This window comes from Corvus cornix, chromosome 12 (genome assembly GCF_000738735.6).
Source record: "Corvus cornix cornix isolate S_Up_H32 chromosome 12, ASM73873v5, whole genome shotgun sequence".
In the NCBI taxonomy this organism is placed as follows: domain Eukaryota; kingdom Metazoa; phylum Chordata; class Aves; order Passeriformes; family Corvidae; genus Corvus; species Corvus cornix.
In genome coordinates, this window is record NC_046342.1 from 8,709,517 (window position 1) to 8,732,902 (window position 23,386).

Sequence of the window (23,386 nt, forward strand, 5' to 3'; positions counted from 1 at the left end):
GGGCGAGCTATGGAGGCGCCCTGTAGCTACGCGCTGGGCCCGTCCGAACTGACGGCATGTATCGCACACCAAGGGACAAATGGTTTTCAAGCAGGCACTGAGGGCAAGTTACGGAGAGCCCTGACCATGGCTGCTGCGGCTTGCGGAGGTTGAATCCACAGGTCAGGGAGGTGAAGGGCACAGGCCCCATCCTATGCGTGCCTGGGTGGTGTCTCCAAGCTTGGGGCCACAGCCAGGTGCCCAGCGCGGGGCGCTCGGGCGGAGGCCGTGCCCTGCCCTGTGTTTGCCTCGCGGAGCGGAGGCAGGGCCAGCTGGGAGACCGGAGGGGTCGCTCGTCCCCGCCGGCCGCTGCCCGTGCTCCCCGAGGAGGGGGCGCGCGGCCGGGCCGGGACACGGAGGGAGCCCGGGGCCGCCCCTGCCTCGCCTCCCCTGGCAACAGCGGCGCCGGCGGCGCCCAATCAGCGCGCGGCGCTGCGCGCCCAGCCAATGGGGAGGCGGGCGGGAGGGCGGGGCGCGCCGGAGCGAGGAGGGCCGGCCACGCGCCGCGCCGCCATCTTGACGTCTGAGGAACAAAAGCGCTGAGGCCGCCGCCGGCGCCGGCCCCGCACCAGGTAACGGGTGTGCCCCGCTCCCCCCGCCGCTGCTCCTGCCCCCGGGGGGCTCGCCGCTGTGGGGACAGCCGCAGCCCCGCCCGCCCGCAGGTCGGTGCCCGGCCCGGCGAGGCGGAGATGGGCGGCTGCCCGGCGGGGATGCTCGGTGGCGGCCTCGGGGCATTGCCGTGCTCAGCGGGCAGGGAGGGGGGCCCTGGCCTGGCGTCACCCCGGGGATGCGGGTCTGGTCGGCGGGGGGACAGCGGTGACAGCTCCCGCGGAGCATCCCCGTCCGCACAGCGCTTCCTGCGCTCTCCGCGGCTCTTGCGGGGCGGGGGCTGCCGGCCGCTCTGGCCCGGGCTCGGCGCGGGGGGGCCGCGCTTGTATCTCGAGTGGCTGCTGACCTCGGGGCTGGTGGTCGCCTCAGGCTCTTACTCAGCAGTTCTGTGAATCGTCTGACGTTATCCGTCCGTTTTGCCCGGGTGATGGGTGTGCTGCTGCTCTGACGGCTGCTTGGTACGCTCGGTGATAGTTCAGAATGAAAAACGGGTGCTGCGGGATGTGTTGCATAAGTGGATGTGATGCTCAAGAATGCCCTTTTTCTCTGTAAACTAGAAGTGCTGGGTGATGCCTTGTTAGGAACTGGTTTGAGCATCACGGTTTTATAATACCTTGTTAACGTGACTTGGGAGCTGCAGACGGTTTAAACAAAAACACTTGTGGTTGAGGCTTTGGAAATAGGCATCCAGCTTAAGGAAATAAATGTTATCGTTGTTGATGGAATAACAACTTCTTGGTAGTTACACCCTGATATGCCCTTGGCCTTAATTCCACTGTAAAAAGTACACATGTTTAACACTGATATCTTTCCTGATGTATGCTGGAATTTAATCGCCCTCTACTTCTAGGCTGCCTTTTTTCTTTTCCCCCTTTCTGTTTTTTTGATACAGTGCCTTATGTGTCCCATATACTCAGCTGTTTTAGAAATGCATCCAGTGCCCCTGTGCTTTTCGTGAACATCTAAGGGGACAGTTCTGTGTCAAATATTGTAATTAGAATTTGGCTTTAATATTTGGTTCTGGAACATTAATGTTTGGTTTAACTTTTCAGTCAGGTGATGTATTGGTCATTACTCAACGTGCAGCACTGAAATGGTAGTAGAACAGTTCATATCTGACACTTGAGAATAACAAGGTCAGGGTTGTTTTGGCCAAGAATTGGCCTCTTTGGTCATAATTTTTCTCGTATATATATGAGATAAAACCGACTTGTAAAATTTTCTTTAAGTTAAATTCATTTGTGTAATCGTAATGTTACCTTAATTGTAACATTAAGGAATGGAAACTGAGTTTATATACACATGCATCCACATATAAATGTGTGGTTTAAAAATGGACTGATTAATTTGTTTACATTTGGCTGATTTAGCGTCTTTCAGATTGCTGTTGCATTTTTTTTCTTCAGTAAATAAGAACCCAGTGATTTAACTGCCAGAATTCAGGAAAATTCCTTTAAATAAAATAATACAAAGTGTTCAGAAGTGTCTCCTGGTTAAAGGTCGTGGGAAGGATTACAGCCATTCACATGTACTTGTTTGTAAGAAATTCCAGATATTAAACTTGGCCGTGTAGCTTTTCATAAATTTACATTCATTTAATTGAAAAAAACCTGTTTTTCTTTTCTGTCTTTGATGTTTATACCTTTCTGAAGTAAGTCTGTTATCTTGTCTATGGTGCTTCAGTCATACAAGCAAATGGAAGCTTTATGTTGCTGTTTCTTCTGGAGGAAAGGTAGATCAGAGCTGTCATAGCCGTATCTGGTGTGGTAGTTTGGAAGCAGCTGGAAAACTGGACAGTGGTCAGTCACATGAATCCTGGGCTTTGTACTCTCAAAAATTCTTTCCCTACCAGTTGCTCGGAAGGAAGATTTAGCATTTGTCAGGCATGACGTTTTGAAAAACCAGGATGAGAAAAGATGTTCAAGAACCTTTTTGCTGCATGTCAGTGGATGGGCTTTCATCCAGGTCACTGGTATTGGTGGTGCTTTAGTTGTTCTCTAGTCAGCTGGGGAGCATGAGGCTGTTTTGGGGATGTTTTTCTTTTGACAGGTAGGGGAAGGGTGCAAACCTCGAGGCACTGAGGGTGTCTCAGTCTGTCAGCAGTGGTGACACACAAATGTCTGCCCTTTTGGTTTCACTGGAGGCAGGGAAATGTGTGCTGTCAGGTTGGCGGTGAAAGATCTGCTTCACTAGTGACGTACAGTATCCTTGTGGAATTTACCTACAGGGATAAATGAAATAGAAGCCATTCTTTAGAATTTCTAGTTCTTTACTGTCTGAGTATTTTTTAGTGAATTGAATTAGATAAGGTCTAGGGAAATTCTGGAGTAACTGGTATTAAATGTTAATTATTTTCAACGATTCCTATTTGATGGTGTGGGAGATAGCTGAGGTGTTTCTTTGAGAGGTCAGGAGTGCTGCTCCTGCAGCGGGGTTAATGCCTGCCTGAGCTTGAGAGTAGGTCCAGGACCAGAATAGGCAGAACAAGTGTCTCCTCTCTAGCATACATGATGCTGGCCTTCCTGGGGAGCTGTGCTTCAAGTGGGAAAGGCTGGGGGCAAAGGCTGGTTTTTGAAGTGAAACAAGATTTGATGTGGTTTTTAATGCTAAGCCGAGGTATAGGCTCTTCCTTTTTGATGTCATTCACTGGTTTCCTTAATAGTTCTGCACCCTTGCTTAAACACAGAACTTGTTTAATGGGTAGGAATGTATTCCAAATGTTCATGTACCACATCCAAAGATTGAAAGGGCAGAAACTGAGGTGCAGCTAGAATTTTTATCTTGAGTGTGGTATTTACTGCTCTAGTTGTACCCAAAGTGTGGGGGTAAGAGCCAAATATAGAGCAGTTTGAAGCTTTCTTAGGCTGACATTTTACATTCATAATAATTCTTGTTTATCTAGTGAGCATGGGCTAGAACCATTATCTGAAAGCTGTCAGGATTTTACATTGATGTGTGGAAAAACCTTGCCACCTCTCATTCAGTTCATCCGCTTATCAGCTGTTGAATTTGCTGATGCTTAGCTCGTCCCTGTTGGCAAGAAGCTGTGGTTGGTCTCCAGGCAACGCAGGTCCGGCTGAGCATCTCTGCCTTGCTTGAAGAGATGAAAATTTTCCATTGCAGGGAGAGGTTTTTTCCTCTTGCTAATTCTTTTACCTGGCTTCCTGTCTTGCCCAAGGTTATTGCATCTTTGAAACAATACAGGGATGGTTTACAAATATCAAGAGGTTACATTAAGAGTTTTAAGGTATAACTGCAGATATGTCTTTCTATAACTTTTGTTAGAAATGTCTCATTAGAATGTTAATTTTGGGCCTTTCATGGTAACTTATTTTATTGAAAAATAGTTATTTTTCCCCCTTTTGCAAAAAGCTGTATGACACTGTATGATGTGCTGCAAGTAGCTAGAAATTTCTCCTTCTGCAAAATCTGAAATACTGGAAGGCATAATGGAAACAAAATTGTTTGTTCAAATGAAGGTCTGTCATTGGTTGTGTTTAATCAGGTGTTCAGAGCTTGAAATCTTCCACAAATTCTTGGCTTGTGTGGCGCAAAGCCTTTGAAGCCCTGACTGTGTCTCTGAAAGATGGGCCATGTTAGAATAAGGGAATGATAATCTTCATAATAGGTACAGAATGTACCACTCTGCTGTTATCAGCTATCAACATGCAGCCTTTGACCCTGTGTCTGGATTGCTCCTGCATGTGGAGGATTCTCTGTTGGAGACAGCTGGAACCAGTTACTGCCCAGTTTTGCATTTTTACTGGACAAAGAAAGGCTTGCTCATAAAATGGTTTTGGCCACTGAGAGTCTTGCTTTGTGTGTGTGTGTCGTGATGGATAGTAGGATCGTAGGGCAAGAGGTGGCACAGGCAGTGCCTGGTTCGGAGCTGTGCATGTGCTTGTTAGCCAGTTAAGAGCCCAAACAGAACAGGGAACTACTGAATTCACACAGTAGCCATTCAGCTGTACTGCCTCTCTTGGTCCCTGTCTTCTGTCCTGCTCTGCTGGCATCCAAAAAGTTGGAAGGAACAAAACAAAACAAAAAAGGCATTTGGATGACTTGCTGAAACTGGTTAATATTGCCCCAGGTTGTTGAGACTTAAAATGAACAGACTCAAGGACAAAAGATACAATTATTGAGGTTATTTTTTGTCAGAAAATCACAGTCAGAAAAAGCAAGGGTTTGGGGGCTTTATGCCAAAGTCTGTATTAGAATGAGCACAGCAAAAACGCTTCTATTTTCTTGAAGCATAGAGGGCTTTAAGCATACCCAGATAGCTGTGCAGTGCTGTGATGCAGAAATTTTCTACGCTGCCTGAAACCCCATCAGGAATTTTGGCTGCTGCTTAATTTCATGCTTATTGAAGATGACCTCTTTTCTTTTGACATTTGCTCTTTTCCTTTCTCATCTCTTTTTCCAGAAAAATGGTAATTTTTTTGCCTTGTGCTTTGGATATATGGGGACGGTGTGATGGCAATTGATTTTTTTTTTTTAATGACATAATTTAGTTTAATGATGTTACAGAAATGAGAAATGAAACTGCCTGACATGATAGGCATCATCTTGATCTTTCTAAGGTGTTAGCACTTTCAGAAGGTTGGTTCAATTTAACAGGAGATATGAGGTTAAATTGATGGGTAGGTGTGTTCATACTAATATAACTGTCATTGCAACTGGGAATCTGTTCAAGATACCTTAGGAAAATTGGTTCTGGCTTAATAGAACCAGTCAGTTTTCTGAAGAGACATCTGTGAGTATTAAAGTTGAAGGTATAGTCCTAGATACCCTTGACCAAAGTTACGTAAAAAAATTTAGAAGTTGTATCATTTCCAACAGGGAGGGAACAAAATGGTTGGGGGAGTAATTTGGAATTTGTGGAGATAGATAAGTAGTCTCTTGAGGATGAAGGTAGATGAAGTAAATGCTGATGGAGCTGCAGTGAATTGCATGGTGAGAGGATGACTGACTTCACGTTGTTCCATTTAAACAAAGCCTCTGACGTATTTAAACTTAAATGCTGAATCGTGATTATGTTTTAAAGTGCAATTAATGTTTTAACATCACTATCTGCAAAGTTTGCTTTCAGAAAATAAAATGCTTTTTTCATAAGCTTGACTTACGTTTTTCTGCTCATAGTATGCTGTTTTTTCAAAATGCAGAATTGGAACATCAGCACACTGTGGATGGTGGTGCTATGTTGCCAAATTTTGAAGAGAAAGTAGGTTTTTGGTAATCATCCTGTCTGATTCTTCCCTTTTTGGTGAGTGATGGTTTCTCTTTGAAAACTGTTGTGCAGTGCACACTTGCTGGCTACTATAAAAATTGCCTGTAAAGCAACAGATATTTTTAAGGGAATCAGACATACTCCAGCTGTGTCCCATTGCCTGGGCTATTAAAACTAGCTGGTTCTTGTGTATCGTTAAATGTATTTCAGCCTGCTGCGGGGATAAGAGCAACACAGCCAAGCTCCCACTGGAGCTTCCTTTTCTAGATTACTGAAATTGATAAGATTTTTTTCAAGTGGTTTTGTATTGCTGTTTGAATATGTAAACTGTATGAGATTAAAAGGATTAATTCTTTGCCAGTGATTATTATGCTCAGCCTGTAATTGGCCCCAGATGGTGTACTAGGAGATCACTGAACAATGAAACATGAAATACATATAATTTTTTAAAGAATTTTTTTAAGTACTGTGCAGGTGTACTTGTAGAAAAGGTCCTTTTCCCTTTTCCTAGGAAAAAAACTGTTCTTGAAATGAATTGCATTTACCAGGGGAAACAGTCAAGATTTTTTCCCTTAGTTTTGTTGTGCCACATGAGAGTCTGTCTTGTAAGACTCTTCTCCTGTTCTTACTTGCGCTCATCCAATCTGCTGCAGTTAAGCAAGAAGCACATTGAAATTATTCCATTGTATCTTTTGCATTTGAACTTCTATAATTGCTCTGGCAACCCTGCAGGGAGCTGTGTGTTCAAGGTCTTAGGTCTCAGTTATTTTTGACTCTTCAGGGAAAGAGTATGTAGAGGTCACTGAATCATACAAACTCTTCCCTGTAAGATGTAAATCTAGGTTGTGTTACCTGAATTGAGATGTGTTTGCAGTAGTCTGAGGTGTTTTGAAACATAAATACAGTTTTAAAAGATATATTAAATGCATCCCATTAATGTGAGCTGTTCTGGAGCAAAAACTCCATTTATCTTAGTCATCGGAAGTATTCTTGGAACCTACACTTGTAGAATTACAGTTAAAAGTGGGGATGGGCATTCCAAAACATGATGACTTTATCTCCTTCTGGGCTACTTTTCAATAATTTTTATGCATAAAGGGACTAAACTTCTTTTGAGGTATATTGATGGTGTAGGTGAATATACACATAAATGAGAAGCATGAAATAGGTTACTGTGCATTTTTGGTACCGTTCTTCCTATAATAATTTATTTGTTAATGATCTTTGCTGTGCATTCCTTTGGAAGTTTTTGCTCAAGGAGTTAGCTTGGATTGTAGGATTTAGGCATCAAAGCTTTAATTTAGCAATCTTGTCCTGTGGGCCGCTAGTGCTTATGGTATAAAAAGCATTAGGGGTTGGGATTTCTAAAGGAAATGAGAGAAAATCTTTGTATAGTTAAATGAAGGTGACCTTTGAAAGGGACTTGACACTTGTCCTATATGAATTTTATTTTTCTTACCATATATGGCAAATGAGTCACAACTGAAGGGCTGGTCACAAAGATTCCATGTTCTTTCATTGAGTGGCTCAAAATACAGTTCCCAGACTGCTAAATTCATGGTAATGAGAAAGGCATAATCCTGGATTTATTTTAATCTTAATGCTGGAATTTCTTGAGGGTGTTGGTGTCTTGAATAATACTTCCATGTGTGTAATCCACACAATTTAGCTCTTGCTGTCATATTTTCAGAAGATTAAAGGCTGAGTGCTATTTTGGTTTCTCCACGACAAAGGGCAGTATTGTCTTTTTGTAGCAACTGGTGGTTTTGGCCGCTGAGGCCAGAATACCGTTTTAAGATGGATCAGTTTCTAAATAGGAAGTTTAAGTATCTTAGTTTTGGTGGTTCAGGTTTCTTAGTTTCCATGGCATTTTTACTTGGAAAAGAGACTAGTTCTTAAATTACACAATCCCTGAAAAAACTACATAGGTCAGAAATGCTCTTTACTGTATGAATATGCTTAGTAACTTGTAACTTGGCTTTATTTTAGTTCCAGGGAGATAAAATAGCTTTACTTGAGAGGTAAAATTGGCATTTTTCCAGAACTTTGTGTATGTAGGTGTTAAGATTACGGATTACAAATGGTGTAGGAAAAGCTGAAAGCTGTTGCTGTTTTAAATGTTGAAATATCAATTGCACTGAGCACATAACCTCCTTGGTGAATTTTAAGAAATTGCAGCTGAGGGGCTGCTGTGCATGCTTATGTAAAAAAGCTAGAAGTTCTTGGAGACAGCCTTGGTGACTTGCCTTGCTTTCCTAGACAAAAGGATTAGGGAACTGGGTTTCTCCTAATAATGTAGACCTGGTTTAAGAAAGATAGGGATAATAATTGTGCATGAGGAATAATATCCATAGAACATTATGCAACTTCAGATTGGTTTGTGTGTAGTTTGCTCCCTTAATATGTTATGCCTAACGTTTCATAATTAGTTTTGTTTGTTAAAGCTATATTCAAAAGTCTTTCTGGTATAGAGATGCCTTTTCCTGGTCTTAAAATCAAGAGTCGTACACGGTTAGAAGGGGAAAAGGGATTTTACCTTGGTATTTATTTTAAGGATCCTTAGGTGCACACGTCCACGTCAAATGCACCGAAATGCACCCCGCCAAAATGGACCCCCAAAAGATCTGGTATAACATTATAGGTTTTACTAATTAGCAGATCTATCAAAGATTCCCCAGTGAATGAGCCGCCATCCCCAAGGAGCCTTCCCCTGGATGGTTCTATCTTAGTTTACAAAATGTGTTCTGGAGAGGACCTTGGGGTCTGGGTTACACTGATCCCTAGCTATGAAGCTTCTAAAATGTTTAGTCTCTCAGCTTGACAAACAAGTCCAAGAATGTAGGCAAAAAGCACTAGGAATACAGAAGTTGTAAAAAAGGTATAACAGGAGTATAAAAGAAAAGGCAAAAAATCTTTATGGCATCATAGGAGGTGGCTCTGGAGCTATGGTATTCAATTTACAGGTATAAATACATGTCTTAACCTGTCTGGCAGTGTTTATGTCTGTGTTGGGTTATATTTAAAGGCAGACAAAACTAGAACTCCATGTTTAGGGACTAAAAGAGATGGGATAAATATGTTGCTAGTTTAAAGAAATGTTTTTCATTGAAAGAGTGCATCTTTGTCCATTTTTCGGCCTCTCAGCGCATGGTCTTTCATTTCTGTCTTACAGACAAAATTCATAGTGAATAGAAAAGGCTTGATGCTCTGGTTATAGAAAAGGATCTCTCAGGGTGCTGTCTTACAGTCCTGAGAAACTCAGAACAGGACTTCAGTGTAGCACTGGCGACTCCTTTGCCATTGTAGCTGCTGTTGGACTGTCCCTCTCCTCTCGGAATGGAAGAAATACCTAGAGGAGTAGTGCTTTTAGGAGTGATATAGCTGACATCCTCAGAAGAAGTTAGGGCATTTCAAGGTATTTTTCAGCAGTTTGAAAGCAGAAAATGCATTCTTCCTTGGTGGGAATCTTTTGTTTGCCAATGTTAAATGTTTGCTGATGTTTTGAAAGCTAATGTTAAAAATAGGATTACCTTTCTACCTTGATGGACTGAGACTGCTGTGGAGTTAGCTCAGTCATGTTCCCAAAGGGTTTTGCAAACGTGTTTTGTAGGAATTTTGTGCACGACTTCATGTATAATTCTGGGTTTCTAGATTCAGTCTGTTTTGCACGATTAAATAAATTATGATCCCTGTGGGTGCCTTTCGACTCAGAATTTTCTGTGGACAGCCAGTATGCCTCTCCAGTACGTAGCCTTTAATTTGTGAAATTAATCCAAGGCATTCGTTTCCTTATTTATCTGGAGAAATGACTTAATTTTTCTAAACTACAGCAATGTACTGCTGTGCAATCACCAGCCATTTAGTAAAGATACGTTACAAAAATATATAAAATTATATCAGTATTTTTAAGAAGCAGGTGGCTTCTTTTACTGGTCTAGCCCAAGCAGCTTACATGTAATAAGAATTTGCTCTTTCTTGGCTTTTTGTGTCTGTAGGTGGTTATGATAGATATGCCACTACAGTGTCTGACTCCCAGCACCCTCATGATTTACCACTAAAGGCTATAGTAAAAGTGTTCCTGCTTCAAAGGGAATGCACACATAGACCCAATATGTGGGTCTGAAGGAGTTGGTATCTTACTCTTGAGTATGCATGTGTTCTGCTGAGTGTTCTTACCAAATGTCATGCTTACTCATCCCTGAGTACAAGTCGTGGAACTTGATGATCACTGTATTGATGGATTTGCTGCAAAAGAGCTTAAATAAACTTGACTTGCATAGAAAGTCAGAGCATCACAACCACCTGTTTCGAGTTATACTTAATGAAAAAGAAGGGGGCTTTCCTCCCCCCGTCTATCTTTTAAAGAAAGACTCTCCTCCCCCTTGATGGTATGAGACTGTCCCTCTACCCCTCAGGGTGTTGAAGACTATTTATTGTCTGCTGTATTAAATTTGAATTATTTGCTGTTTATAGGACTTTTTTTTGTTTATAAATAAAAAAATTCTGAGAACTGACAATGTCAGTGCACTTTTCTACTGAAGATAAACTTTTCCCTCCAAATTAGTTACTGTGATAAATGTTTGCTTTCTGTAATTATGCAGAATTTAGGGCTGCTCTTAAGACTTTTCCCAAAACTGTAGGATTCATACAAGCACATTATTCTATGGGCTCTGCATTTCTGTCTTAATGAGTTAAAAGGTTAGAAACTATAGATTTTACTACTTAGTTATATTTATTCTATTGTAGATACAAAAGGCTTCAAAAACTATCCTAGTGTGGGATTTGCTTTATATTTAGAAGTAAAATGCATCCCCACAATCAGGAATTGATTAAAACAGTTGTGATAAATGAATGCAGAGATCATTTTTCTGTTAAGAATTAAAACCACTTATTTTAGAAGTTTTGCTCCCTAATCTGATGCAGTTTATTTTTAAAATGTATTTCTGATACTGTTCTAAGGCAGCTGACTGGACACTAGAGGATATGAGTATCTCCATTCTAATCTCAAGAACTTCTGAAAACAGAACACATCAGAGTAACTCCTGAGCCAAGCAGTAGCAAAAGTGAATGTTAGAAGCAAATCATTACTAATGTTAGTTTGGGCATATTTGCTAATAAAACAGTGTTTTGTGTAGAGGAGTGGCATTGGTTTTCATCAGAATTAATCACAAGCTGTGCAAGACCTTTGAGCCTGAGCATGTGTAACATATCTAATGCTTTTAGTACTCTGGAGTTGCATCCTCTGCTTCCTTTGATTCAAGGAATGTGTCTTGCTGTTTGTAAAGTACCACGTTATTAGTAATGAAACAAGTAGTTCAGTCATATGAGGACTTGTAAAATTCCTGTAATCGTTCCTGGTTGATAGGTGTATTGTAAGCTCTCACAATGTGTTTATCTTGCTTAAGTCGTGAAGGGTCATTCTCTTCGAGCATTGTGATGACTTACCAACTCACACCTTGGGTACCTTTTCAATTTTGTGCATGAAAACAGGTGGTGGGTGGGCTCTCAAAAACATACTGTGTGCTTTCCGCGTTGTTACTTGTATCTTCCTGTGTCCATTCTCAGCTATTTTTTTTTCTTCCGGAATGTTCTTTATGCTGAAGCAGCTTTCTCTTTGGCTGATCTAATAGGTCACTGATACTCTTTTCTCTTCTGTTGGCTGACTGTGCCATTCCTCTGTTTCCTTGGAACCTCGGGAAGGGGCTTTGCTTTGTCTGGTTCAGCAGTTACAGCACCCTGCAGCAGCTCTGCTCTGCAGATCTCTACCCTGTCAGCTTCCTCTGCACTGCCCAGTGAACTGAGAAAAAAGGACAGGCAGAGAGCTTTGCTGCCTTGTTATTTCTGTCGCTGTAAAGCTGATTTAGGGCTATGTGGAGTTGAAGATACTGACCATCCAAAGTAAAAAGCCTGCACTAGAGAGAACCTAATTTTAACAGATTTAACAGAAGGGCAGCTCTGCATCAGTAGTTCTACCATTACAGAGTTTTGGCAGGAGGTGTATTATTTTTGAGATTGTTATGAAGAAGAAGCTGCTGCTTAATTGAAAGCTGTGCTCTCCAGAGGATGTGTTCATTAATGCAATTATGTGTGGGACTAAGTTGAGAATCTGTAATGACATGAAGTACCTTCCAAAGAATGCCATCACCTGAGATTAATATTAAAAGCCTGAAAACGTGAATTCATTGCGGTATTCTTCTGATGGTCATTGTCACACGTGATGGGGATGTGTGTAAATATCACTTCTGGTTTGCAGGTTTGGGTTTTAAACGCCTTCTGCTGCTTACTGTAGGAATGACATTGCTCAAGCTAATGTTACTGTGTCTAGGCAAATTTTTGTTTGCTCCTTCAAGTTACGTCAGATTTTTCTCTTAAAAGCTTGACATGTGAAGGGTTAATAAATCTGCTTTTTTGGCTGATGTGTCCTTTGAGCAAAAACTCTTAGCCAAAGGCACTTAAAAGCACGTAGGAGGAAAAGGGCAGGGTACAGTGAGTCTGCATTTGGTATCTGGGAAGATTGCCTAAAAACAGCTGTTCTGGGCTCTTTCTTCCCAAAGAGCACTGAGAACAAACTGGGTGTAGAATCAGAGGAAAGGCAGTGAAGAATTGCATTGTGCTTGTGCTGGTCAACATCAATGCCACTTGAAACTGTTGGTCTTCGGTCTAAGCTTTCATTTGTAAGTAACTGCAACCAGTTTGGCATATTGTGAGGCTGTTTATGGAATTAAGGTATTTATAAATGAAACAGTGCAGAGCATTTCTGATGGGCATTACAGTTGTGCTCCAGGCCCTGTTCATCTGAATGGCAAGATTCCAAATATTAAGGAGAGCCAAAATGACAAACAAATCCTGATTGTTAGTAATGGTAATGTTAAGGCATGCAGCAGAAAAAAACCTTAAGATCTTACTCAAAGCCTTTTTGCAAGTGAGAAGAATTTCATTGGGTGAAAACAAACTGAATTTATTAGGTAAAAAGTGCTGCTTGAATGGCTACAATACATTAATTGATCAAAGTGAAAACTAAAGCCTCACTGAAACCTAAACTGTTGACAAGATTACGTGGTCTTGCTGCTGTCTTCTTGAGTACTGTTACTATGTTCAAATCGTATCTGTGTTTTAGCTTCATAGAAAGGCACTAAATTGCTTTGCACAATTAAGGAGCTCAGTTAAAGGCTTTGTAGCAAGGAACTCCTTGTTGATGCTCTGTTCAGCAGTCCTTGCACACAGCTTCTACTGCAGAGCTGTATTAATAGAACTTTTCCAGCAGGGATATATACTACAAAAATTCAGTTGTAGAAACAGAACATGGGGGAGTTACACTGTGGTTTTTGGAAGATAAAAACAGAAGGAAAGCTTACTAATACAGCCACAGTAAACTCATCTGAATTTGTGTGAGCCTCCCCCTTTACTTCTGGTAGATCCACGTTTGTCTTGTGGTGGTGCTGACTGGGTACGCTGTGTTTGACTAAGTACAGGTGTTTCTAGCATTTCTCTCAAAAAAACTCCAAGCCTGTCTAAATATTGCGTAACTTATAAAATCATTTTTATAGTATCAGAGCAATTAAAAAAACTTGCTTTGTTTTTCTTCAAATGGGAAGTTACACTGTGTGATGTGCTGCCAGATCTTACTTGTTCAGGAAAGGGTGAAGCACAATGAGTAGTCCTGTCCAATTCTGTGCTTGGCAATTCCATTGCTGAGTGTGTGTGGTGATCCACATCCAAGTATTGTCCAGACCACTTGGGCATCCATGAAAGCCAACAAGTTGAGCTGCTACTAATGAGCTCCCTGAAGATGTGTTGGGTAAACAAGGTGTGCAATTTCTGTGTTGGAGGTGATTTTTGCTAGAGTCATTTCTACAGCATAAATATCTTCAAGACTTAACTGCTGATGCAACTCAACGCAGGAGAGGAAGACTGGGATAGACTTAAGTGTTTGAGGTTAAAGGATATTGCAAGGTACTTTCTCAGTCTGAATCGCTGCAGTCGGCAGTCAGCGTCTCTGTATCGGGTAATTAGGAAGGCAGCCACAGAATGGTGATGCTGTCTTGGAAAGAGTGGCTCTTGTACTGCTGCTGTTCTGCAAGGCTGTTAAAAGTGGCTGTGCCAGTGTAAAGCTCTGGCACTGTAAGATCATGTGCATATGTTACTGCACCTCCAGTGAAACCTGGCACGCTTCTGGCTTTCCCTTGGAAATTCCAGAAGACTGTGGAGGCATTACTGGCTCTAGAAAATCCCAATGAAAACTCAAGAGTTAAAAAATTACTGTTGCATTATACAGATTGGTGCTTATAGTTTCTGTAATAGAAAATGGAAACAATTCTCAGAGTTTACTCAGGAGCTAATGTGACTTGTTAAGTGTGCGTTTCCTGACAGCTCCAAGTGTGTTACTCATGTGCTGGTAAGTCAGCTTGCAGGTGAGCCTTAGGGAAGAGCAGTGTAGCTCTGCGTGGAGTGGGTGCTACTGTGGGGAGCCATGGAGAAATAAATCTGTGACTCTGGAGCACTAACAGTGCTCCCTTCTGACTGTGGCAGCTGAAGAGATACATTGGACTGCCCGGGGTTTGGGGACAGGCCATGGTTACATGGCTTTTCTGTCTTGTCTGGGCACTTCAGCTTGGTGCAGTTGGGTAGGTTTTTTTGAAGTGGCTCGCATTCGGGGTGTAACTGAGAGTTTTTTATATGTGTGTCTCTGAGTTGTCAAATTGTTGATGCTGAGGTAGGTAAGAAAATTCTCTGGTGGTGCAGTAGCTGCATTATAAAAAGAATGCTAGGAAATTAAAAGTAGTACAAAGAGAAATGAAAGTTTACCGATATTGCTGTAATCTTAATAATATAGGTTATCAGAAGACAGTATTGTTTCTGGGGAATACTATTCCAGATTAAAGAGGGGAAAAAAAAGAAAAAAGAGCAACCTGATAATGTTTTGTCAAATGAGGCACTTGGAAGAAAGGAGGAAAAAAAGAAACCCAACAAAAAGCCCCACCAACAAAAATACATTCAACTCGTATTGACCTGTTATCTTTAGATGCAGGTAAACATTGCAGGACCTGGAGTTCATTCAGTTGATCGATCTGTTGTTTCTTTAGGCAGTTTAGTTGCTTAATTCCATTAATGCTCTTATGTCCAGGACATGCTGTAGGCGTCTGTAGTTCTGGTAGCGCCGCTGCTTTAAGCCTGCAGGTCTCTGCTTTTCCAGTTAATGTAAAGCTGTTAAATATCTAAGGAGGACAAATAAAAATAGACCTGTGACCTAGAACACTTTGTAGTCTCTTAGAATTAAGTGCATTATTGTTCGTGTAACGATCTTCAGGCAAAATAAGCATGAGGTTGTTTTTAGCCGCAAAAAGTTAATCATTAAAGATTTGGTCTAAAATTAGAGTAACTGGACTTAAAAATTTACTGGAAGGCAGAGAACAAGGCAGTCATGTTTTGATTTTTAGCTTCGCTCCTTTAATTGCTTTCAGAAGTCCAGGTTGCGTGAAACTGGCGGCTGCCCAGAACCGAGCAGCATGCGGTCACAGGGTGCAGAAGCAGAACCTTCGGGTGCAGCTGAGCATTGCCTTCTGCTGGATGTACCAAAAAAAGATGTTCTTGGAAAATGGCACATTAGCATTACGGCTTGCCTATGAAGAGCTTGTATCTGAGTAATATTTTCGGTGTCTGACATATTGTTGTGAATGAACCGGTGAAATAAACCCTGGTCCCACCCTGGACGTTGGTTGGTTGCTGTCCCTGCCTGGAAGGGAGGAATTGTACGCTCGGTGTTAATTCCCGGTTTTTCGGGCTGGCGCAGGAGGCGGGGAGTGTCGTTGGGAGCGCTGGCGCTCCTGTCTCCGGGGTCGGGCGCTGGAGGGCGACAGGCGCGGCTGGCGGGGGGACTCGCTAGGGTGGCCACGGGGGGTTTCTTTCGGGGAAGGGGCGAGCGGCGCCGGCCGCCCCGCCCCGCCCCGCCCCGCCCCCATTGGCTGCGACGCGGCGGGGGCGCGGCCTCCGGAGCCTGCCTGGCTGCGCCCCGCGCTCGGCCGCAGTCGGCCGCGTCCGGACGGAGAGCGGCGCGCGCTCGGCTGCTCTCGGCTCCCCTCGGGCCCGCTCGGCTCCCGTCGTGCTGCCCAGGCCGCAGCGTGCGCGGACACTGACGGCCGCCGCTCTCTTGTGTTTGCCTTAACAGACTTTTGAATCAGAGTAAACACCCGCGGTTCTCGGAGGCTTCAGGCTCTGAACTGCCTTCACTACTGTCGCCTTCCTCTGTCTAATGTGCTACAAGGATGAGCCCAGCATTTGGAGCTATGGAAGTGGAGCACTATTCCAAGGGAGTCCTGCTCGAGCCTTTTGTCCACCAAGTTGGAGGACACTCCTGTGTCCTTCGGTTTAATGACAAGACCATCTGTAAACCCCTTATTCAGAGAGAACACCAGTTCTATGAGACTCTCCCAACAGAAATGCGTAAATTCACTCCACAGTATGAGGGTAAGTTACCAAACCTCTGAATGGGGTTGGGCTTTTCGTTTCTGTAAATGCAAGTGTGCTGTGCTCTCTGTTTTCTCTGAAATCTCTTCTGTGTGGAAGAGATTTTAGGGGTTTTTTTCACGTATTTTGATGTTGTCTGAGGCAGGCTGTGGAGAGATGCAGGCTGGAAATGCTTGCCAAGTTGGTGTTTGGGCTGACTAACAGCATTAGAGTAGAGCAGCTCTGCTGGTGATAGCCCATATATCTCCCTTAGGCACAGGTAAGTAGCTAACAGCTTGAGAATATTTTCAGTAATTATCTGCTGCTTTTTTTTTTGGTGGATTTTTAATTCTTTTTTTTTTCTTTTTTCTTTTTTTTTTTTTTGCCACTTGTTTAATGTTTGTTTACAAGGGATTTGGTAAGGTTGGATAATAGTGTTTTGTGTAAGCTTAGTTGTAGTCTCTTTTGTGCTTTGATTTCTCCTCTGACTTTCATTTTGATCACACTAAGTATATGCCAGTAAGGTGTCTTGTTGAATACTTGCAGTGTTATTTCTGCCATTTAGGAAATGAAAATTCCTGGCATTTAGGTAGGCAAGGATCAAGTAGCCATGATGAGGCTGAGTCAGAAGTTATGTAGGAGTGGAAATTCCAGTTCTCCTAAGAATTGCACTAGTTAACAGGAATACTTCTTTTTCTCTCTCCTATTCCATCAATTGCTGCCTGATGATTAATAAATAATATGTCTGAAGCACTTTTTAAAAATGGAGTTGCTTTTTAAAGCACATTGATTTTAACAACCATGATGGTGATGAAGTTTTGTGTTCTGTTTGTGGAAGTGATGGAAGACTTCAGAGATGTTTCACAGTTAATATATCCTGCTCCTTTACAGAGACTTTTTGCCATGTCTAATTACAAGTTCTGTTGGACTGGAAGAAAATCTGATATTTGAATGATACTTTTCAAAATGTAACAGAACAATTGTACTAGTGTATGTGGCGCTCTGGGAAGTATGGGGAGGGATTTAGGGGGAAGGGGCCTCACTTGGTCCACTTCTGGATTTTTTTCCAGAGTAAAGGCAAAGAAGTCGTTTGCTAGCTGGCTCCCCCACCCTTTTTCCCATTGTTCTTTCCTTTGTGACAGCGGGACTGTCAGTTTCTGCTCTCCCTGCCCCAGCCACTGCAGGTCTGGGAGCTGCCTGCCCAGCTTGGAAGTTCCGTCTCTCACTGAGCCCTCTCCCCTAGCTAGTGATGAGCTGCAAGAACTGTGCAGACTGATTGATCTGAAATAGGGGACTGGAAAACAAAAAACAATTAATACAATTGTTATGGCTTCTCCATTAACCCCTGAGACTTGTTTGTGTAGCACTGGGCACATCTGTCAGTGCTTCACTAAGACTCCTAAAATGCAATGCAGTGCTCTAGAGGATGAGGAGAAAAAAATGCTTTTGAGGTTCACAGTGTTTCTGTACCACAAACAGATTTGCTTTGTATTGCATTTTTGTTACTTATTCCACAAGATTGCTGCATAACCAGTATCAATAAAATAAATTCCAAAAAATAGAAGAAAATGTATAATTAAACATGGTGATTCTAAATGGAAGCTTTTGGACTAGTTTCTGTTGTAATGTGACATTTCCCTTGTTTTGCTCTCCTTGCACATCTTTCCTTTCCCTTGGGGATCTAATAACCAAATATTGTTTGGATAAGTGCTTTTTGCTTTGCTGTCATGCAAAATTTAAAAAGTTTTTGGTGTGAGTTTTTTTTGTGCAAGTCACTTTTCACTGCAAGATGTTAACAAATGTTTTACATCTCACTTAGAATCAGACCAGTCAGGAGTTTTTTTTAATTAATAAAAAATTTTATTAATTGAAATTGTGTCCTGTTATTATTTGATTGTTACTTGACTGCCTCAGAGAGAGAAAATGACCTTTTTGTATCATTGTTTTGTCAACATGATAAATTGTCTTTTGTGAGGTGTCATTTTTGTCTAGCTCTTTTGATATTTGTTAGGTTGGCAGATGAGGTTTGGCCTGTGGCAAGATAGAAACTAAGGACTGGGGTAAGAGAAAAAATAAAGTTGCTGTATTCTTAGTGTAAAATACTGTGTTCTAAAAGGCTTGCTTGTCACTTGAGCAATTCATAACTGTCTGGGTGCTTTTTCTCTTCAGGTGTGGTGTCAGTGAGCTTTGAAGAGGATGAAGATGGAAACTTATGTCTAATAGCATATCCATTAAATGGGGACCACGATAACTTAGAAAACTTAGATAACTCTGACTGTGAACCCAAAAGTAAGCTATTGCGGTGGACTAACAAAAAGACTATGTTGTTAGAAAATGAGAAGATGTCTAAGGAATGGGTCCGGCAGCACAGGAAAGAGGAAAAAATGAAAAGGTAAATTTTGATTTTTTTTTTTTTTCTTTGCTGTCAAATTCTGGTCTCGAGAATTCTCCAGAACTCCTTTGCTTTCATTTTCTTTTCTTCTCTTGTTTATTTTGCTTTTCCTGGCCTCTTCAGTGCAGACAGATTCACTAGTGAAACTAGTGTGTCCTTAGCCCTCAGTAGCATGTTGAGTCTTTTCATTTTTTACTGCTGTGGTCAGTTGAAACAGGTTTCCCAGTGTTACTTTTGAAGCTTCAGAAACAGAAAAAAAAAACCACAAAACAAACAAAAAAACCCCCCAGCCACAAAAAACAACCCCTACAAACAAACAAAAAACATTGACTCGCCTGCAGAAGAACAATAGTTTAAAAAAAGCCCTTGCAACCCCAAATGTATTTAAGTGCTACTATATATGGCATACTTTGTTAGGAATCCTGCTTTATCCCTGTTAATGACATTTTTACCCTTGTTCATTTCTATTAATTGTGCTCACCATAAACTGTGGGCTGTGATGTGATGTGTTAAAAGCAGTGACCTTAGCTAAGGATAAGCCTTAAAGTGCATCACTGCCTCTTGTATTACTTCACAGAAGTCATTCACACAGGTAAAGGATATATAAGTAGAATTACTGCAGGTTCTGTGACATTTGGCTATATGCTAATTTATATTAGTATGGAGGTAGCTTTATAATGATTGAAATACTGGTCATGGGCATCTTGTCCACTTGCACAGAGAGGAAAATAAAGCTTTTGCTTCTATTAATGAAAGTGAGCAAAATAGCTTGTAAAGTTAAATCCATTGCCAACCCCTCTTCAAGAGCTTATTTTTCCACTTGACTTATAGTTTGCTACTTTGTTCTGTTTTTCTAGTCACAAACTGGAGGAAGAATTTGAGTGGCTGAAGAAATCTGAAGTCTTGTATTACACTGTAGAGAAAAAAGGAAATGTCAGTTCTCAGTTTAAACACCATAATCCTTGGAGCATGAAATGTCACCAGCAACAGTTACAGCGGATGAAGGAAAACGCCAAGCACCGAAATCAATATAGTATCCTTTCCTGAAAGTACCTCATAACAATGCAATGAGTAGGGCTGTGCCTTTTATTTCTTCAACATTGCAGATAAGAGTACAGAGCAGGCTTAACTGCAGTCCTGAGAGACTCTCTGAAGCTGTGATTTATTTGGCATCTTTGAAGGGTTTGCCAGCACTTTCTAGAAATGGGCTTTTCCAGCATGTAACAAACTACCTAAGCTAGGAAATTCAGAGAACTGAATTAAAATCTTCACATTGTGGGTAAGCTAGTGGACAGGTTTTACAGCATACTGTGTTTGGTGTCTTTCACAAGAACAGTTTCTAGTGAAAGCTTTCAAAGGAGAAGAGTTCTCTCGCTTTTTACTACTGTTTTGATACTGGTGATCTTAAAAACCAGTGTCCTTTTTCCCTTTTCATCAGTTTCTTAAATACAGAGGATGTTCCAGTGCCTGGAGTGTTCTGCTTCTAGTAGCCTCTTTTTAATGAGCTTTAAGAGAAGTTGAATATAAACAGTCATGTAGGATTGGAGCATGAGAAACAAAAATCTGATTGAATCCATGAAAGCTGAAGCACATTGGTTTTGTGCTGTGGGAACCATAGGCAAACATCTCCACCCTGAGCATTCTATCCAAGCTGTAGGCTTGGATGCAACTGATACATCCTGCAAAAGTAATAATATCTAAATACTGAGGTAAACAAATTTCTCATGTGTGAGGAGTTTCGGTGATGGATTACTGAAACATCTATGACTAATAAATGATCAAATAGATAGAAAGGATTTTTTTTGGCTGGTACCCTCACCATTTCACTGTAGATGATTATTCAGTTGCCTAAGAAGTGTGTGTTATCTTTGGAACAGTGTTAATACAGATGTTTTAAAGTTGTAAAGATGGTATGAAAATGCTTCACTGATTCTGAGTGATAACACAAACACACAAAATCTTCATTTCCCATAGAAAAAAAAAATCTCTTGCTAGACAGGAAATATTTCATAATTCAAAGTCAGCTGCCACGTTATGTTTCTTTATAACCCTGATTGCTTTTGGTTTTCACTTAATGTGAAAATTCACTAGTATCTAGAGACCAGTAAAGGTGGAACTGGCTTAAAGCAGAGTGGGCATCTAAATTTATGTCACTGTAATTTTTGATAGATTACTTTATACTAGGCATGTTTCGGGTATGCTTAAAGTTAAGAGTGAGGCACTATAAAATCTGAGGTAATGTTTTTAAAACCTGTATTCCTCATTGTGAGGCTTGTTCCTTAACTGCTCAGAATTCATTTTGCTGGAGAACCTGACGTCTCGCTACGAGGTTCCGTGTGTGCTGGACCTGAAGATGGGGACCCGGCAGCACGGCGACGACGCGTCTGAGGAGAAGAAGGCAAATCAGATCCGCAAGTGTCAGCAGAGCACCTCAGCTGTGATTGGAGTGCGAGTCTGTGGCATGCAGGTGAGAGCAGAACTCATCACGTGTGGCCAGCAGACTTGCACCTATTTCTGTTAGTGGAGTTTTGGGTTTATGTAGTCATGCCACAAGCTGTTACCCTTGAGCTGCTGTGCTTCGTTTCCCTCACAGAGGGGAGTGAGGCTTTTAAGTATCACTGATCAGTTGGAGGTGGCAGCATCTGCAGGAGCAACCTGCAGCCCACGCTCTGCACGAGTTGAGTGCAGGCTCTGAACACACAAACAGCCTCCTGCACCATATCAGCAGTTCAAAACTGTTAAAACTACTGATCCAATTAACATTTCAGTGTAGCATAGGGAACGGTTACAAGGAGGGCCAGTTATATGCATTTTAAAATGAAGGACATGGAAATCTGTCAAAATATTAAGAAGCAATCAGTTCAGTTCTGTTCTGTAACTCTGAAAAGCCACAGATCATTCTCTGCATGAAGTAGACTTGTTGCAAAGTGCAGGAAAGAAGTGCTTGGTAAATTTAATAAGACTTGTTGCCAGATGAGGAGACATTGTGTGGACTTTCACCTGAATTTTTTGTTTACTTGTTTCTGTATTCCTGGAGTGACAAATGGGAAACAACATGTTTGTGTTTGAGTTTTTTTCTGAAGCCTCTCTCCACCCATCCAATAGATTCCAGGAATGCTAGCAGTTGTTTGCTAGGACTTGTTCCACAGCACGCCTATTGGCATGTGTGGTGTTCGGCTCACTGTTCAACTTCAGAGAAAAACATGAGGCAGAAATGAAAGTGTGGGAGCTGCACTTCTAACCACAGTGTGCTGGGATTTGAGTGTGGCATGGCCCTTGTTCACTTTCCAGTGTTGATCTGGGCTGGAAAACAAAGAGGAACTTTGGAAGCACCTGCAATCCTTTCTTGACCTACATGTTTAGGCATTATTGAACTATAGACCACTCTTCTATAGGAAATAACCTTCCTGCAGGAGCACCTCTGACTTCTTTAGGTACAGATGATTATGGGGTACACCTTAGTTTTGGATAGGAATGTTTGCTGTCACTCAGATCTCAGCATGCTGGGAATCAACATCCTAGAGCAGAGGCAGGTAATGAGCTGAATGAGTGGCTGTGGTACAAGCTGTAGCTTAACTTTGGAGATCTTGGCTGCAGCTTTCCTAATCTCATTTCCAGTCCTCATTCTTACATGCTGGGTGGAAAACTTAAATCTAAACTGAAGGAATTTTCCACTTCCTCTCAGTTGCACAGGCGCTGCTGGATCTGTTGATAGCAGTTTCTGTAATTGTGCAAGAGCAGTTTTAGAGAGTAGTATGTCATCTTGTAAAAGCTTTAAGGAGCATGCTTTTTTAGTTCTTAAATTTTTTTTATGTTCCCTCAAGGCTTTGGTGTCAGTGTACCAGCAATTTTAACTATTCCTTTTCTCTTGTCCTGTGTTTGTATATGCAGGTCTACCAGGCAGGCACTGGCCAGCTGATGTTCATGAACAAATACCATGGAAGAAAACTCTCAGTCCAAGGATTCAAAGAAGCACTTTACCAGTTCTTTCATAACGGCAAATACCTGCGCAGGGAACTCTTTGAGTCCGTTATTAAAAAACTTACTGAACTCAAGTCTGTGCTGGAGAAACAGGAGTCTTACCGCTTCTATTCCAGCTCCTTGCTGATCATTTATGATGGGAAGGAAAGGCAGGAAGTTGCCGTTGACTCGGACCCCGAGGACCTAGAGGACCTTTCAGAGGAATCTTCAGATGAGTCAGCAGGAGCCTATGCCTACAAACCAACTGCCAGTACTGTCGATGTCCGCATGATAGACTTTGCCCACACAACCTGCAAGTACTATGGTGAAGATAGTGTGGTGCATGAGGGCCAAGACACAGGTTATGTTTTTGGACTCCAGAATTTAATAGATATTATTAAAGAAATAAGAGACGAAAGTAGCGAATAAACAGTGTGAATGCACATCAGTAGAAAGCACTATTGTGACTGTTTGTATTCCAAAATTATTGGCCACTTTCTGGTGGTAGGAATCTTTACAGGCTCTGCAGGGACGGTCCTGTCAGAGTCAGACTTGTTCAGAGGGCATTTACTTACATTGGTGCTGGACCTAGCACTGGCAAAACTTGGTATCCTTATTTATTTTAACTTTCTTAAACATTCCATATTTGATTACTCAGATACCTCTGTTATCCCTGTGTGTATATGTTCCAATAAAATTCTTTTTGTTCATTGTAA

General features: G+C 41.8%; 1 protein-coding gene across 3 annotated transcripts; it reads left to right on the plus strand.

Annotated features, from left to right (window-relative positions):
- The first annotated feature begins 515 nt into the window (after window positions 1–515).
- On the plus strand, window positions 516–23,386 carry IP6K2 (inositol hexakisphosphate kinase 2). 3 transcript variants are annotated; one of them, XM_039559064.1, is made up of 6 exons: window positions 516–611; window positions 16,041–16,339; window positions 18,488–18,710; window positions 19,568–19,743; window positions 21,002–21,177; window positions 22,602–23,386. In XM_039559064.1, the coding sequence occupies exons 2-6, from the start codon at window positions 16,138–16,140 to the stop codon at window positions 23,097–23,099; spliced, it is 1,275 nt and encodes a 424-aa protein (XP_039414998.1). In that variant the 5' UTR covers window positions 516–611; window positions 16,041–16,137; the 3' UTR covers window positions 23,100–23,386. The 3 variants fall into 3 exon arrangements, with proteins under 3 accessions (XP_039414998.1, XP_039414999.1, XP_010388376.1); XM_039559065.1 differs by lacking the exon at window positions 516–611 and adding an exon at window positions 683–701 and having other exon boundaries at window positions 22,602–23,380; XM_010390074.3 differs by lacking the exon at window positions 516–611 and having other exon boundaries at window positions 15,905–16,339; window positions 22,602–23,380.

Coding starts and splice junctions, on each gene's coding strand:
- IP6K2 (XM_039559064.1), top strand. CDS start 16,138: ATGAGCCCAGCATTTGGAGCTATGGAAGTGGAGCACTATTCCAAGGGA. Junction 19,744..21,001: donor CAAGCACCGAAATCAATATA/GTATCCTTTCCT, acceptor TTAACTGCTCAG/AATTCATTTTGCTGGAGAAC. Junction 21,178..22,601: donor TGCGAGTCTGTGGCATGCAG/GTGAGAGCAGAA, acceptor TTGTATATGCAG/GTCTACCAGGCAGGCACTGG.